At 48.7% G+C, this 18,042-nt stretch overlaps 1 protein-coding gene across 1 annotated transcript in view; it reads left to right on the forward strand.

Annotated features, from left to right (window-relative positions):
* The window catches only part of DDC (dopa decarboxylase), an 89,380-nt gene that overhangs the window by 10,407 nt on the left and 60,931 nt on the right, over window positions 1–18,042 (forward strand). Inside the window, exons 2-4 of the mRNA XM_065939068.1 lie at window positions 8,940–9,167; window positions 11,146–11,259; window positions 13,967–14,086. Coding sequence (XP_065795140.1) covers window positions 8,967–9,167; window positions 11,146–11,259; window positions 13,967–14,086 — 435 coding nt within the window. The 5' untranslated portion in view covers window positions 8,940–8,966. The remainder of the gene's footprint in view (window positions 1–8,939; window positions 9,168–11,145; window positions 11,260–13,966; window positions 14,087–18,042) is intronic.

The raw sequence follows: 18,042 nt of genomic DNA on the forward strand, positions 1-18,042 counted from the left end.
GGCAACAGACCTGCAACCGTGCCCAAGGAGTAAGTGTTCACAGTGAATTTAGAAAGTCAATATTTACTCCTGACCCAGCTTGTGAAAAAAAGTGGGGACTTCATAAAGACTGTGCCAGAGACACTGCCTATATGCACAGTGGCAGGTGGCGGGTGTTTATTCTAGCTGGGAAGTCAATATGTGTCATAGTCACAGGCGTCCTGCCTGTTATGAAAAGAAGCAACCAGCTAGAACATTGTCTCAAGTCTATAAAAAAGGCAGAAGGTTGTGACCTTTTCTCAATCATTAATGTGACTCCAGGGGAATAAAAGAAGGGGACAGGGTGAAGGATTGAGAAAAAAATGAGGAAAAAAGCTAAGGGGGAGAAGGTCTAGTCTGACACTAAATTAAAATGGAAACAGAGGAGGAAAGTTCAGATTAAATGACTGATGGTTCTTATGTGAATGTCTTAGAAGAGGAAACAGGAGTGAAAAATCTTAATCTGAAACTGAATGAATGATAAAAACTAGCAGGGATGGCATGTTACACCTACCAAGTCTGATGGGTGACTTTTTTTTATTCTAGTTTTTTGGGAAAGAAATTTGGCAACGTACCAAAGAACTGTAAAACTCACACCTTTGAATCCCATTGGGAATGAGTGTCTTTGAGGGACAAATACAACAAGGGAGAAGTGCTTGGCCCCATGGTGGGTAGCTCACGGCTGCTTTCCCCTCAGCAGTGCTGTTCACAACAGCTGACAACCCACGACAATTTGAAAGTGACCGGTATTGATAAGGTACATATGTGCATGATATTAATGTAATTACACGCAGTGTCTTGGGCTTACGGGGAAAATAAATGGTAAGAGGCTACTAAATGGCACACATGTCCTGACAACAGCTGTTTGAATGGTCTGAGCTCAGGGAGAAATTAGAATACTATTAACTGGTTAAATGTCACTGATAAGTCTCTGCTTTTAAAATTGCTTAAACTGTGAATGTTTCAGCCAGCTTTCTATTCCATCCCAATCCGTCTGCAGGAGTGTGAATGGAAGCAGTATCTTCCCATGAGAGTGAGATTGAAAATCATGCTGTAAATTTCTTTATGGCTCCTTCTCATAAACAGTTGCTGGCCAGGAAAATACTAAGATGGGGATTGTTCATTAAGCAGGGACTGAATCAGAAACAGATGCGAGATTCTCATGTCAGAGGAGCGAAGCTTTCCCCTCTAAGTTTGATCTATACCCAGGGTGGGCATGCGTTCTCCTCACCCTCCATTTCTCTCCTGCTTCCCTAGCACTCTGTCTGACCCCGTGATGATCTGACCTGCTTCTTTCCTAACATAAGGGTGCATAAGTGCCAGACCCAGCCAGCATTCTGAGTCCGAGATTTCCATGAGTGTCCTGTGCCTGCAGCGTCTTGCTGCCTGATTATAAGGGGCTAAACCAAGACTCCAGAGGTCATGGAGCCAGCCGGCAGCTGCCCGGCCGCTTGCAGCAGAGCCAGGACTCACGTTTGTTGCTCTGACCTTAACCCCTGTTCTCTCTACTTCTCATGACTGCTGGGAAGAGGAGCACGGTCTAGGGCTGGCAGAGTGGAAGACTCTGGCTTTACTAAGTGCAGCAGGGAACCTCTCTAATCCAGCTGGCTAGAGAGGAGGTGCCCCTGGCTGTCCAGCCCTGACGGGGGAGAGCCCACTGCCCATCACTCAGGCGTCTGTGGGCTTTCGCCTCTGACAGCAAACTCCCGGCGATGTTGCCATGGCATGGGCCACAGGAGCGATTGTGTACCCTACTTAGAATCCTACGTGATGCTTAGTGCTGTGCGTTTTACAGACTGAAGGTGGAGGCTTGGAGGTCCAGCGGCCTGGCCAGAGGCACACCTGCAGCCAAATGCGGCAAGCACCTTGTCCCCCTAGTTACCCTGCGTCAGGGACACAGCCAGGAGCAGGGAGATGCCCTGGGAGGCTGCCTCCTCCTGGCCTCTAGGGAGCATCCAGGAACTCATTCCCAGAAGCTCAGGGAAAAGTTGGTTTTTCAAGTTTCCATTCTGGTGGCTCAGACAGTAAAGCGTCTGCCTACAATGTGGGAGACCCAGGTTCGATCCCTGAGTTGGGAAGATCCCCTGGAAAAGGAAGTGGCAACCCACTCCAGTACTCTTGCCTGGAAAATCCCATGGGTGGAGGATCCTGGTAGGCTACAGTCCGTGGGGTCACAAAGAGTCAGACACGACTTCACTTTCACTATTCCATTCTATGTATGCACCACATCTTTATCCGTTCATCTGACAATGGACATTTAGGCTGCTTCCATATCTTGGCTGTTGTAAATACTGCTGCAATGAACATTGGGGCTCATGTATCTTTTTGAAACCAGATATTTGCCCAGGAGTGGGATTGAAGGCTCGTATGGCAGCTCTATCTTTAGTTTTATTAAGGAACCTCCATACTGTTCTCCAGAGTGTCTGTACCAATCACATTCCCACTAATAGTGTAGGAGGATTCCCTTTTTTCCACATCATCTCCAGCATGCATGGATTGTAATGTTGACCATTTTTAAACCAATGAGAGAGTCCCTACTTCCCCAAGAACACCTCAGCTTCGGTAAAGTAATTGTATGAGTGGGAGAAAGTGTTAAAGAGTGTTTAGAGCGGACAGAGTGCTTGGTGGATTCATGGGCTCTGCCTCAGCTCTGCATTCATACCTGGGAAGACCCTCAACACCTCTTCCTCCTAGAAGATGAGGAACAGTGGCACAGATGTAATAAAGATGCAGCAAGTTAGGACTGCCTTTTTGGGTCTCTATTCCTGTATCTCCCTGCCCCCCTGGGGCCCTCACAGGCTGTGTTTCCCCCATTACAAGGACACCTGGATCCTGGTAGCATTTTGCCAATGAGGGGTGCTGGTGGGAGGTTGAAGGGCAGAGTGACGCTGGCCATCTCCTCCATGGTACCAGCTCCATCCGGGTAAGCCTAACAAAGTTGTGTCTTTGCACTAATGACCTGAGTCCCAGCTCCAGGACACAGTCTGCACCCACCGCCTGGCCTTAAGACCCCTAAATATCTCGCTGTTAACTAGAATGTTAAGTGGTACAAAAGATGCTAGAGGATTTTTTTTTTCCCAACAGGTTAACAGATCGCCATCCTTATTGTTAGATAGGTCTCATTGCTAGAGGCTTCCTGACAGCCTTGGCTAGAAGCCTTTCTCCTGTCAGGTTTGTTTATTCTCTTTGTGCCCATAGAGAAGATGATCATCCAAAAGCCAGTCAATTTAGGGGGAGATGAGCCAATTTAGTTTTGCGCCTACTACTCATGTGCTTGAGGTTTTAAAAAAGAGACAAGGCCTCACAGTTCCAGAGGGAGAAGTGTTTTTTGAAACATAAATTATGGCTTGTTTTCCCTGGAATAGTGTTTTAAAAAAAAAAGGTAAACACTTTTCTTTTTACACTGATAGAGAAGGAAAACCAGGAAAGGTTCATTGAAGAGTCCACTGTCCCAGGGTTTGAAACCAAGACCAAGGTGTGTCTGAATTCACAGGCAGGACCATGGATAGGTGCAAAGCACCTTGGTTCCTGTCCTCTGCCTGGAGGCCTGGGGGTACTTAGATCCCTGTGCAGCGGGCGTGGCTGGGCCTATGTGTTCAGGGCTGGCTGTGCAGTCACCACATAAGCTCTGCACAGGGCCCACTCAACTCCCACCAGGGAAGAATTGGCTGGAGTCTGCACCCAGTTCTCTCCAAACACCTGTGGCAAAGGTAGGATTCCAGGGGTCCAGGAAGGGGAATATTTTCAACTAGGACTGCAAGGACTGCTAGGGCCAGAGCAGAAGGTAGCTCAAATCCAAGATGAACTTCTGGGTGCAAGGCTGGGGAAACCAGGTCAGTTCTGAACCTGCAGGTTAAAGCCTCAGCATGAACTGTACACAGGGGTCTGGGAGAAGGGTCAGGATTCCCCGGGGAAAGGGCAAAATGTCTCCTGTTTTTGTGGCAGGTACATGATGAGCTGGTTTATGGTTGTCTTAAAGGTAGAGAGTAGGATCTAATATGTCAGAGACAACATGTTCAGAGGACAAAAAGATTTTCCATTCATTCATTTTTTCGTTCCTCATTCAGAAAACAGTCACGGTACTTACTGTGGTGCAGGGTCTGATTGGTCCTGAGAAACCAAAATAAAGAGTTGAGAACTCTGCTTAGAGAAGCCCGCAGTTAGCAAGGGGTGTCGGTGAAATGATGCAATACAAAAACAAATGGCCTTCGGGTCAGTCAGGAGGCCTGAGGGCCTGCAGAGGGGCTTGTGCGGCCTTGAGCAGGTGGGGCGCACCACAGGCCTGCAGCTGCGATCAGATCATGTCAACAGCCACTATTTCAAGGCCCGGAAAGGCCTCAGTCATAACCTTTATCATCGTCTACATCTTCCAGCCAATATTTGCCCAGCTTGAGGGCATGAGATAGCAAATAGCTCCAAAATGAACACAAGATTCTCTGTGAGTTTGTACTAAAAGTCTTCTGGAAAAGTCTTCGTGGGAAAGAATTGGCAAATAGAGGACAGAATGATTAGAAGATAATAATCAGATCTTATCTTACAATTTGACTGGGAATATTTCTTTGGAAGGGCAAGTTGGTGTGTCTGTCAGTTTATTTTTTCCCCAAGACCTCCCGTTTGGCCATCCATACTCTTGTATTCCCATTAGAAGAGAGGGACTGATACTCCAGGAACCTACATGTCCTTCTGAAGCCTCAGAGGATCCCTGGAGCCTCGAGGGCAAATAGAGGTTGTGCGAATATTTTCTCTAAGAAGCCTTTTATTTTTTTAATAGTCTTGAACAAGGAACAAATCACAAAGAAACAGATCCTGAGATCTGACTACATTAAAATTAAAAGCAAAACTAGATCAAATAAAAATGAGGGAAATGTCTGCAAAATATATCACATATAGGTTACAAGTATTTATTATAGGGAGCAAGTATTTATTATATTAGTGCTCTTGCAATTAAATAAGAAAACATCTAACATCCTAGTAGAAAAAAATGTAATGAACAAGCAGTTCATTAAAAAGGAAACCCAAGAAAAGAAATCTCACACCACTATCCAAAGTCGTGTGAGAAAACTACTTGTCTTCATAAATCAAAGTAAAATGAAATCATGAAACTTTGCCTGACTGGTGAGGCTTGAAATGTATCTAAAGCCCAGTGTTTAATATTGTGTGGCAAATCTAGAGTTTTTATACAGTCCCTGTGAGTGAATAATTTGGCAAAAATATTTTCTGGGGACAAGTCTGGCCATATAACGCTAACCAGGTGGCCCAGCGGTAAAGAATCCACTTGCCAGTGGACACAGAAGACATAGAGGAGTCTTGGGTTCAACCCCTGGGTTGGGAAGATCTCCTGGAGGAGGAAATGGCAACTCACTCCAGGATTCTTGTCTGGGCAATCCCATGGACTGAGGAACCTGGCGGGCTACAGTCCACGGGGCAGAGAGTCGGACAAGACAGAGTGGCTGAGCATGCACACAGAATATGTATCTCTATAATAGTTCGATCTAAAGAAATTATAGAATAAGTGCTTTCCTTAAGGAAATTCTGACACAAACCAAAGTGAAAAAACAAAGATTGAGTCTGTGTATTCCAGGGCTTTTATAAAAACTCTAACAACATGTATTGAACGCTTATTTGGTGCCTCTTTTCCTTAGCTGTTCCCATGTACTTGTCTAATTACCATAAACATTATTTGAGATAGAGCTTTACTGTGGTGTTTGCTCTCAGTTGAGCAGCACGAGGAAACCACAGTGGCCTCTATGTCATGCTGTGCAGACTCTTCTGGTTCTTGATCACGCAGGGTTGGCCATTAGGTTACACCAACTGTCCCCACTAATGGAGGTGATAACCAGAGATGAGGTAGATATTCAACGATAGTGACGTACGTTGTGAACACAGCACGTTTACCCTGTGGAACACTATGCAATTGGGAGAAATCAAGCAACAGAAAAGTCTTTACCAACCTGGGAAATGTACTCATAATTACTTCGTGAAAGAAAACAAGCTAGCGAAAAGATCAGCTGTTTGATGCAATTTTGGTTAAACTTGAATCGAATCAATTTAAAATACGCCAATTTGAAGTATAACCTAGTTTTACTCTATGTGTGACATCGGGCATAATCAGAGTTGTTCCAAGTGAAAAATAAATTTAGAAGCCTTCAGGCCCAAGGAATTATGAACCTGAAAGTGTCCATATAAGGAAGGCTTCATGGTTTTACACCAAGAGCCTTTGGAAGTTCTGGCCACGGTATTTTGGATAAGCTCCCTTGACCTGCAGCTTATGAAACACAAAGGTGCAATGGAAAGTCAAAGAATCAGTTTGGTGTTCCTCATGCTATTATTTTAGCCTTTGCTGTTGCTGTAATTTAGAATCGAATCCTGTATCTTACCCAGTCACTGTCACTCACGTGTTCACTCTCTGAAAAATCTATCCCCAGACAGTCATTTGGATGTAGAGGTTTGACCCAGTCACTAACCTTGATGAGGCCTGGAATCTTCCATGGGTGCCTTCTATACTACTCACGGAGAAAATCTGAAAGAGAACCTTGGAGAGAAGGCCAGGAGAGGGGAGGCATCATCAAACTGATTCCCCTTTACAGAGACACTCTCCTCAGCCAGACTCAGTCAGGACTGAATGCAGGTTTGCGCCTCAGGGAGCCGACCCCAGCTGTAGCAGAAAATCATGCTAAGTTGGTTTATCAAGAAAGCTTCTCCCCTTGGGATGCATTTCAGCTCTTCTTCCTCCACCTGGACACCTAGCCAAACTATTCTTAGTAAAGTACCATCTGCTTCCTAACTCTACCTGTCTTTGGAAATCCCCACTGACCCCTGTTGCATTTGGGAGACAGTCTCCCTCTCCTATTGCAATAGTCTTGAATAAAACCTGTCTTGATATGTTTAACATTAAAATTGTCAAAAAAAAAAAAAAAAAAAGGAAAGCAGCACAGATGATGGGAAACAATGGAAGTGCTGAGAACATGATCTCAAGATCATCAGCTAGATACAGGGGCTTGTAGAACCATCTCCCGACACTTACTCCTACAGGAAAACTAATCTTGATTTATGAATCGTTGAATTATTAGAATTAAGAAATGCATCCATGACTTAGCATACAATTGTCTCTTCTAAGAAACAATGTGGAAGGGGGTGTGCCAGAATTTTTGAGTGGTAGGATTCGAGGTGAATATTTTTCTTTCTTTGTGTGGCCCACATTTCCAGTTTGGAAAATGTAGTCCATGCTTACTATTCATAGATTTTCTATGCGCAGGTGCAACTGTTTTCAACAATTCATTTGTATTATTAATCACCACAATGGTGCCTTCATGATCATTCTTGGACACACATACATAGTAAGATAGAAAATTTAAGTTGTCCAAGGTGCTTGTTGCCAGCAGAATCTAATAAGGCAACGCTCTGCCTAGTTGCTTCAGCAAGTGGCCTATTTACTGCTGCATCTTCATGTTATTCTCGGTTACCTGACTATTAAACAATGGCCCCCAAATATAGTGCTGGTGTGCATTCCAGGGGCCCTACATGCAAGAAGGCTGTGATGTGCCTTAGGGAGAAAATACGTGTGTTAGGTAAGTGACATTCATGAATGAGAGAGTCGTTGGCCAGAAGTTCAAAGTTCATGGGGCCAAGGTATATTAAATAAAGTGTATTTAAAAGGTAATGGGGCTTTCCAGGTGGTGCTAGTGGTAAAGAACCTGCCTGCCAATGCAGGTGATATAAAGACATGGGTTTGATTCCTGGGTGGGGAAGATCCCCTGGAGAAGAAATTGGCAATCCACTGCAATATTCTTGCCAGGAGAATCCCATGGACAGAGGAGCCTGGTGGGCTACAGTCCATAGGGTAGCAAAGAGTCCAATACAACTGAAGTGACTTAGCATGCATACATGCCTGATTTCAAATGGCAAATGTTAGTATCTCTGGACAACAGTAGTAGGATTCAATAGGCCTGGTTACAAATTAAAGCTAATTCCAGCTTTCTTGGGGCTTCCCTGGAGGCTCAGATGGTAAAGAATCTGCCTGCAATGTGGAAGACCTCGGTTCAATCCCTGGGTTGGGAAGATCCCCTGGAGAAGGGAATGGCTGCCCACTCTTGCCAGCAGAATTCCATGGACAGTGTAGCCTGGTGGGCTATAGTCCTTGGGGTCTCAAAGAGTCGGACACAGCTGAGCAACTATCACACAAGATGACACAGAAAAAAGATTATGCATTGATTGATTTGCGACAATGTGACCAGAAATGTTGCCTTACATTTCCCCTGGGAAAGGTCCCATGAGCTAATTCAGAGCTCATGGATTCTTTATGGAATGTTACCACCACAGAGGACCAGGGTCACTTGGATGTTATTATGTGATGAGGAAAGGAGCGGGTTGTATGCCGAGGTGTGGGTCCCTCTGGTGATGGAGTCAAGATATAGAAACAAGACTTGCTGATGGGGTTATCCTATCCAGGCTCTGCTCATGCTGGCCACAGGCCACGTGACTGCCTTTCTACCTTCCGGAAAGATCAGCATGGTCATCTGCTTTTCTCAGATAAAGAGAGACCCAGAGAGTCTCTGTCCCACAGCCCACGAAGAATAAGGCACGATTTGGAAACCAAGGCTTGTTATTAAAGTTGGGATGGACCCTGGAAATAGATGTGTGCCTGGTCCATTTCATGATACAGACAGAAAAAGAAACGAGATGGAGACGTGGCATTGTCTTTAGCTGACTAGCTGGTGAATAGTAGAATAAGTACTTTGCGACAGTTTCCAAATCCAGGGTCACTGCTACCCCACCTGGACATGGAAGAGTGTTCCTGACTCAGAGTCTGGGTGGACTCTGGGGTGTTTGGCTCCCCGCCCAGGCTGCCCCAGTGGTCGACTTGGACTGCTCCACTACAGGTGAAGCATCGTCACATCTGCAACTGACTTCTCTCTGTGCAGCTTTTGCGTCTGAGGAGGGCGGTCACCATGAATGCAAGTGAATTTCGCAGGAGGGGGAAGGAAATGGTGGATTACGTGGCTGACTACCTGGAAGGCATCGAGAAGCGCCAGGTGTTTCCGGATGTGGATCCAGGCTACCTGCGCCGCCTGATCCCCACCACCGCCCCGCAGGAGCCAGAGACATTTGAGGACATCATTAAGGATGTCGAGAAGATCATCATGCCAGGGGTAAGCCTATATAAGCAGGGGAGGGCAGGCGTTCGTTTAGTACCTGTTGGGTGTCAGGCAATTCACTTGCATTATTGCACCTAATCCTCACAGTCATTTTCTTGGGGAGAAACTTTGTTATTTCTCTTTTATAGCTGAGACCAATGAAGCCCAGAGAGGCTGAGTGATCTGCCTAAGGTCACACAGCTAGTAAGTGATGGAATCAGGACTGTAATCCAGATCGTGTGGGCTCCAAAGGGGGTGACAATGATTTCTCTCTGGCCCCCTAGGTTGTTACTGAGCCAGCCTGGGTCCACTGGCCCCTGTCCAGTAAAGCCAACCAGCTGATACCAGGTTGTGGTGAAGGATAGTGCAGTATTTATCTCAGGTATCCAGCAAGGAGTCCAGGACAGCTAACATTCAAAACACCCGAACTCCTGGTGGGTTTCTTCTGGAAAGCATTTTTAAAGTCTCAGGGTAGTGATCAGCTTCTCCTCTTATTGGTTGATGGTGAGGTCACGGGGTGGGATCACAGGGGTTCACATGATCAATCCTCAGGTGCCAAGAGGCTGCGAGCTATGTGCTCATGGTCATCAAGTAGTTAACTTCTTTCATGTGGTGGGGGTTTTATCATCTGTAAAACAACTCAGGAAGTTCATGTCAGATACTATTATCTGGGTACTGCAGAAAGGAGCCAGTTCAGAGGCTACGGGGGAGGAGGGGTCTGTTCCTGGGAAAGCCCCATAGGGTCCTGCTCGGTTATAAGGTCAGTCCCCTGCCCTGAGACCCTGGGACGTGAGACAGATGGTTAGCTTCAAATAAGTTAATTTCAGCAGAGGGGCGAGCAGTGTGTGGAAAAAAAGTTTCCTTTATTTTATCTGAGAGTGGGCTGCGTGCTGCTGAGACTGCACGGCGTGGACCACCAAAGTGGGCCTCTTTGTCTGTGGTCCGTGAGCCTGGCCGTGGGGTGCACTCGGGGCTGCAGACAGATGTGGGGAGCACCCAGGACAGTCGTCTCCCAAGAGTCACTTGGAGGGAAGCAGACAGCTCAAATTCAAAGGCAACTCCACTGCAGCTTCATGCTTGCATGGTGAGATTTTCCTTGGACTCACCTAAAGGCATGTTCACTGGTGTGGTGAGGGGTCTCAGACCCTCAGCCTCACCCCCTCAGCTCTAGTCAGGAGCCTAGGTTCTGGAATTTCAGACCCTGACACTTGGGGTGAGGCGCCCCCACCCATGGGGTTCCTGATGGGTCCCCTAAGCCCAGGGCGCCTCCCTGCTCTCCTCCTCCCAGGAGTTCCTGTGATATTTGCGCTTGGAGCAAAGGGCAGGATTCTGGTTCTCACCGGCCCAGAGGTTGTGCAAATGTGACAAGCCGCTCAGCACGAAATCCCTCCCGGGAGTGCAGTTAAATGTCAGACCCAGGGCTGTCCCAGTCGCTCTGCAGCGGCAGATCCCACCGCTGGCAGCTTGGACAGATGCATCCTCTTCTCATGGGGCAAAGGTTGGGCATCCAAGGTCAAGGTTTCCGCAGATTTGGATCCTGGGAGGTTCTGATCCCGGCCTTTCTTCCATGCGGAGGGTCCACCCTTTCCAGCTCACCCAACCCCTTACCTCCCAAAGACCCCACCTCCAGGCACTGTCTCCCGGGGTTTCCATGAGACTGCCAAGCCCAGAAGTTTCTGCTCCATAAACTGGGGATGGATTGGACAGTAGAGGGTGGAAGCTGCAGTAGGCGGCCGAGGAAACCTCAAAAATCAGATCTCCATTTTTTCCCTTTTCGGATATAGACTATTTTTTGGAGCAGTTTTAGAAAAAGCAATCTCATGACACCAAGAGATGGGATCTCAGGGGCAGCGCCCTTGCTGACACTTCCGGCCAGAAGTTAGAAGAAGGTTTTTCTATGAACAGACTTGACCCTCTGTGGCACACCCGGGCGCGCTGGCCCCTGCCTGCAGGGCTGCCCCCGGCCCCTAGTGACTGCCCCTGTCCCACACAGGTGACCCACTGGCACAGCCCCTACTTCTTCGCCTACTTCCCCACGGCCAGCTCGTACCCGGCCATGCTCGCGGACATGCTGTGTGGGGCCATCGGCTGCATCGGCTTCTCCTGGGTGAGTGTTGGTGGGGGGGCTGTCCTGGGGTTCCCACAAGGGACATGCGGCCAGGACCCAGGCAGTGAGCAGGTGGGAAGGAGAGGGATGTGGGTCTGGGCAGAGGGGGCCTCGCGTGGGAATCTGGAGCTCGGGGAAGCAGAGGGGGAGTCTGTCCACATCCGAAAGCCAACTCTGCACAGCGGTGTGTTTACAGATGCTTGGTTTCAATTCAAACCCCAGTAGAGGCCCTGGAGCTTCTGCAGTCCGAGCCTGGGGACCTGTACGTATTCCAAGCAGAACAAGGGGTTTCTAGACCATCTGCAGTTTGAGAAACATGACTGCCCTGGTCCCACCCTCTCTGTTCTTGGCCATGGATGCTGTCCCAAGAAGGAGCCCAGCACAACAGAAGTGCTGCTGCCAAGAGCAGGGATCAGCCCTGCCTCCACACCAACCCCGGGACACCTTTATATACAGTGGAATATTACTCAGCTGTAAAAAAGAAGGCAGTAATGCCATGCAGCAACGTGGATGGACCTAGAGATTATCGTACTAAGTGAAGTAAGGCAGACAGACAAAGACAGGCATCATATGATATCATCATCATATCATCTTATGATATCATAGAATATCGCTTATAGGTGGAATCTTAAAAATGGTACACATGATCTTATTTACAAAACAGAACTAGAATCACAAACATAGAAAACAAACTTGTGTTTACCAGGGGGTGAGGTGGGGGAGGAATAAATTAGGAGCTGGGGATTAACATATATACACTATAATAAAGTGGATAGCTAATAAGAACCTGCTACATAACACAGGGAACACTTCAATATTCCGTAATGACCCATACGGGAATGAAATCTAAAGAAGAGGGCATATAGGTATACATGTAACTGATTCTCTTGCTGTACGCCAGAAACTAACACCACATTCTAAATCAACTATGCTCCAATGAACACTATTTTATAAAAAGGCCTAGAGCGATCCCAGCCCAGCACCACAGGAAATATTCCTGGCTTCCCTTATGCAGAGTGCTCCAAAGTAGGGCCTCCTGCTGACTGTGTGAGGGACCCCAGGGCCGCCTGCTGACCGTGTGAGGGACCCCAGTACTGCCCATATTTGAGGGCCCCTCTCCAGGGTCTGCTCTCGGCCTTCTGGGCCCAGGGTGCCTGCTTGCTTGTGCAAAGTAGCTGAGCAGACTCGTAACTCCTGACTTGTGCTGAATAACGGCCTCAGGCACTAAGAAGGTGTGAGTTCCTGAATGTCTGAGGTGCAGCGCCCCCGTCACCCCTGACCCCCAGCTCCGGCCCCCTCCCTCATTGCTCCTCTCTAGCCTGGGGTCCAGGGTTGCTGGGGAAGGGAGCCTCAGCACCCTGGAGGCAGACTTGGAGGGTCAGCCCTCAGTTCTTGCTTTAGTTGTAGGGATTTCTCTTTGGAAGAGCAGCCTGGGTGCTGCCCATGTGGCCTCGGGGACCCTCAGAGAACATGTCTTCTAAAGCATGTTCCTTACATCAGACAAGACAGCAGACTCCACTCGGACTCCAATCCAGAGCCCCCGTCCCTTTGGGTCTGTTCCTCTGAGGATGGCCTGGTGCCCTGGAGACTTGGAAGGCTGCCTCACTGTCCCTAAGAGGCACTGGCCGAGCCCTGGGCTCTGAGCAGTGGGGCAGGTTCCCATGCCTGGATAGGGGCTTGGCCAGGATGGGATGGGGGGCCCTCTGGGTGGTGCTGCCCCACAGTATGAGGGGAACTGGGGCATGCGTGAGGGCACCCAGAGCACCACAGTGAGATCCAGATGGTTGGAGAGGCTGGTCCACCTGCAGCTGGGGCCTGTGGCCAGCTCACCCGCTCCCGAGCACAGGAGAGCCATCCCCAGAGCTTGGAAGGCAAAATGAGAGACTGGGGGGTTCCCGGGGCTTCACCCCCTCCACTCAGCCCATCTCATTCCTCGCGCTGTGATTGTGGACCGGGGTCCACCAGATAGCCTTACTAGGTCCTTCTGTAAACAAACAGATGGCTGAATGAGGAAGCTGGCCTGGGCACAGGGCGGCTGTGGGGCAGGTCATCGCGGAGGTCAGTGCCTTCCTGCCCTGCATTCCTCCCAAGTCATGGCTGGAGACCATGTTTGAAACTTTGGGAGATGTTTGAATAGACCTGGGATCAGGCAATTCTAATCTAGAGGTCAGTGAATGAATAAAGCCTGCTGTTGCTCCTGAAATTCAGTCAGATCTAGGCCCTTGTTCTGGCACCAGCCCCTAAAGATTTATGATGGAGAAGCCATGGAGGGCAGAGGTAATGATGCTAGGACCTGAACCTTTGGGTGAGGCAGGTAGAGACTTACAAACCCCCTGTAGAGAACATGGACTTCCAGCAGCCAACCTGGGCCCCAGGGAGCATGGCTCCTTCATGGTTCTCCAGGGGCCAGACGGAAGCAAAAGGTTATGGGTGCCAGCTCTCAGCACCAAGCCCTGCCAGTGGCCCTTGGTGATGACTTGGGGCTGCTGGGGAGAGGGGTCCAGCTGCTTCTCCAGAAACTCCACCATGTGTGCAAGCCCACCTTCAAAGTGAGTCCCATCCAGGGATGGGCCTTTTGAAAATGTTCGAAACCTCTTGCTAAATTGATCAAGGGCAGTAAGGAAGATGCTTGTCATACCCCTGAATCCCAAGCTGGCAGGAAGCTGAGGGCAGCCTCCTGTGATTCATCCTTTCCTCCTGCCCGCAGGCTGCCAGCCCGGCCTGCACGGAGCTAGAGACGGTGATGATGGACTGGCTGGGGAAGATGCTGCAGCTGCCCGAGGCATTTCTGGCTGGAGAAGCTGGAGAAGGGGGCGGGGTGATCCAGGTAAGGTGGAGAGGGTGGGGTCCGGATTCTGGGATGCAGGTGGGCAAGAGGCCCGCAAGCGTCTTGGGTCCTCATGTTTCTTTTGGAGAACGAGCAGAGCAGAGCCCTAGGAAAGCTCTGCGTCTGGTTTGGCTCCCCAGCCATCTCTCACTCCCAGGCCGCTGTTTACGTGGGCAGCATGGCAGCTGTCGCTTGGCTGGTGCATAGACGTAAACACAACAGTGGAGACGTGTATGGGTCCCCATTGCTTGCCCACGTACCAGAGTGCTTCCCAGGCCCAAACTTAATTTTCACAACAGCACTCTGCTTAGGGACCATTTCTCAACCCCCGTTTCACAGGCGAGGAAACTAGGGCTCAGAGCAGTCAGGTAGCTTGCCCATCGATTCCCAGTGGGCAAGTTCTAGAGCTAGGGTCTGAGTCCACACCCACCTGACCACAGAGCCACAATCTGACCACCACGCAGGGCCGTCCGCAGTGGCAGCTGTGACACAGTGCTACAGCGCCTTCTAGAAAGAGCTGCACCCACAGGAGCCCGCCATTCACCTAAAGATCTGCCTTTGCTATGTGATGGTTTAATTTATTCTTCATCTAACACACCCCTTTGGGAGTGTCTACGTGCCGGACGGTGCGTCAGGGGACAGGACACAGATGACAGGCACGGCGGAGCATCTATGGCACAAATGCCACTAAGGAATCTAGGAGTGCTTGGCTGTTTTCTCTCCTAGAAGCGAAGAGGGACACCAATCAACCCACCTCCTTCACAGGGTACATACCCTCTACTTTGGGGAAAAGAAGAATTTCCTTTTTCATATATCGTCTTCTCAAAGGTTCTGAGAATCAGTCACAGCAGCTGTGTTTGTGTCCACTTGGCTGATGAGAACTGAGGCCCAGATGCCTCAGTGTGAGGTCACCTGCTGGCATGGCCGGAGGAGATGGGGGGCAAGCCCCCGTCTCCAGGCTCGAGACTGCTCGACTGAGCGAGGTTTTTAAATGCTAGTGTGCTAATCTGCTGACTAACCCTATTATTTTACAGTTCTTTCTGGTGGGAGCCTGAGGCTCTCATGGTTAAAATCAGGGCTGACCCCTTATAAGTCCTAAGCAAGACTCTGTCCTTGCCTCTTCTAGTTTCTAGGAGTTCCCCACATTCCTATGCCATGGCACCTCGCCTGTCTGCAAAGAGGCTGTGTCCCATTTCTCTGACCCTTCTTTCAGGTCACCTCTCCTCTGACCACAAATGAGAAAGCCTCTTCACTTTTCAGGACCCACGAGATTAGATAGAGTCCATCCAGATAATCCACAATAACCCCCTTCCCCTCCTGTGAAGGTTCTTAACTTAATCACACTAGCAGGGTCCCTCTTCCAAATACAGTGGGGAGTCTCAGCTTCCAGGATGAAAGCATGACATCTTTTATTCTCCCAAACAAAGCCAGTGCGGGTCAGCATCACGGAGGAAGGGAAGTCTCACTTCTACCCTCACAGATTTGGGTCAACAAGTCTTAGGTGGGCCCAGGAATAAGCATTCTAACCTGCATGTCAGGTCATCCTGATGCTGCATTCATGTCGTCTCATCCGGAGAAGTTGAAATACTCTTCGATAAACAAGCCTTGTGGCATGACCCAGGGCTGACTTTTCTGTGGCCTATAGCCTGCTTATTCTCTCAAAGTAACTCTTTCACTAGATCTCTTTCTGATGGTTGCGATGGGATGGCTGATGTGATGATGGGCAGTGAGACATGGCATATTTACTGTTAGTGGCAGACAGTTTTATTTTTTTCATAAGAGATATGATATAGGCTGATTGTATTGGAGTCCTGGCTGTGATGCTCATATTCATAAAAATGAGATGGCCAGGACAAGAGTTTTGATGATGAAGTTGACTGTGCATCATTCCGGCAGGTTGGGATTATGGAATGCTCCCAAGATTAGGATGGTCGTGAAAATGTTTGCAGTGATGATATTGGCAGATTCTGCTAGGGAAAAACAGGACGAACGGACCTGCTGCATGCCCTGCTAAAGCCAGAGGAGAATTCTCCTTCTGTCAGCTCAACTGGGGCCCTGTGTTTTCTGCCAGTGTGGAGATAAAGCATATCCTGGCTCAGGGTCAGGATGGGACAATCAGTCACAGATGCTCTTGTGACAGGATTATGGTTGAGAGTGTCACCAAACCATTTATTAGCAGGACTGATGAGAGAATTGCTGGGTCACGCTACATAAAACCATCTGTCTCCTGCCCAGCCTGGTCAAGCTCAACCACACTCCCTCGTCCCCTACTGCCTCAACTCTCTGCTTTATAGCACGTTCCCTCCTGCAGCAGCCCGTCTGAGTGGTGGCTGATGGAAATGAACCCTTCACTCCGAGTAAGCAAAGCTTTAATACGGTGCCGTGAACGGGACTTAGACACGGCGGCAACAGTGACTTTGCTCACAGTGGCAAACGTTTCGGCCACCTTGCACAGTTTTCTGTTGGTCAAGGTAATGCTGCCCGGGGCAACCTGGGAAAAACCACACACAAAGGTCTGAGCTCCGAGCCGCTTCCAGCCTGGGGAAGGGGCTGCTACCCGCAGCCCCAGTCCATGCCCCTTCAGCTGCACCTCCCCTTGCTGGGGGTCGGGTGGTTTTCAGCTCCCTAACTCTCGGGGGCTTCACTGCAAGCAAAGAGCAGGGCCACAGAGAGGCAGGCTGATGTGGGGACCTTGGTGGTGAGTTCTGTTCCTCTGAATTCCAGCCCTGCAAGTGATCTGACACTTCATGGCAAGATGGATCCTTGTGGTAGACTTACTTTTTCTTTCTGATTCCACGGTTTCTGTCAAGATACACTTTTTCCGTTTGTGCTATTCATTTTGGCCCCCTGTCCCAGCATCTGGGAAGCACAGTTAATCTGAGACTCAGCTCTTCCCTCACCCAGGGATGTTCTCCTCCCATCAGAGTTTAGTCATTGTCTCTGGGCCCCTTATACTCTGTTTTTGAGAAACTTTAGCTTTCCACAGTTTGGGTAACTCTTTCATAATTTTCCACTTTTATTTGGCATTTTCCCTTTTTTCTTTTTTTTTTGGTCATTTTCTCCTCTGTATTTTGGGGGAATTGCTCGTGGTTTTCTTTATATCGCTATCTCCATTTTTCATACTGTTGATTGATCACCTTCAGTGTCAGTTTTGGCTCTGCTATTCGACTTAAAAGCATCATCTCCTTTCCACTAATGAAAACTAGACATCCGTTAGATAAATGGAAGAGATGCAGAAACACTTTGGAGCAGCTTCCTCCCAGTGTTATTTCAAAATCTGTGTGTGTGTGTACATACATACATACACAATACAAACAAGATTGGGATAATACAACACGTCAGGTAGATTTCCTGTGTGGTGTTTGACTTACCGCTTTGTTGTGGGCTTTTCCCAGCGTTTATTTACTTTATCTGTAAGCAGTTCTGGCCGTGCCTGATCTTTCTTGTTGCCCACGGGCTGCGGCGAGCAGGGGCTCCTCTCTAGTTGCGGTGCGAAGGCTCATTGCGGTGGCTTCTCTTGTTGCGGAGCCTGGGCTCTAGGGAGCAGGCTTGGCAGCTGAGGCAAACAGGCTCAATTGTCCTGCATGTGGAGTCTTTCCAGACCAGGGATTGAACCCGTGGCCCCTGATGGCAGGTGGACCACCAGGGAAGTCCTCCTATTGTTTAGTCTTTGAGAATACTATTATTGCATGATTTTCTCTTTTTTTAAAATTAAGTATTGTATGTTTGACATGTATGATCTCCTTCCGTTTGCATGACTTTCTATGGTGTCACAATTTAAGTAGAATATGTATACAAATATATACAGTATCACACCTTTTACTCATAAATCATATTTCAAAGGATACCCTGTAGGATGAAGGCCAACAGTCTCCTAAGAGGATCCCCAGCTCTCTACTGAGGCTCACCTGGTTGAGTCCATATTCACCATGAATGCTCCAGCTCCACCAAAAATC

Source organism: Muntiacus reevesi, chromosome 6 (assembly GCF_963930625.1).
Source record: "Muntiacus reevesi chromosome 6, mMunRee1.1, whole genome shotgun sequence".
Taxonomy (NCBI): Eukaryota; Metazoa; Chordata; class Mammalia; order Artiodactyla; family Cervidae; genus Muntiacus; species Muntiacus reevesi.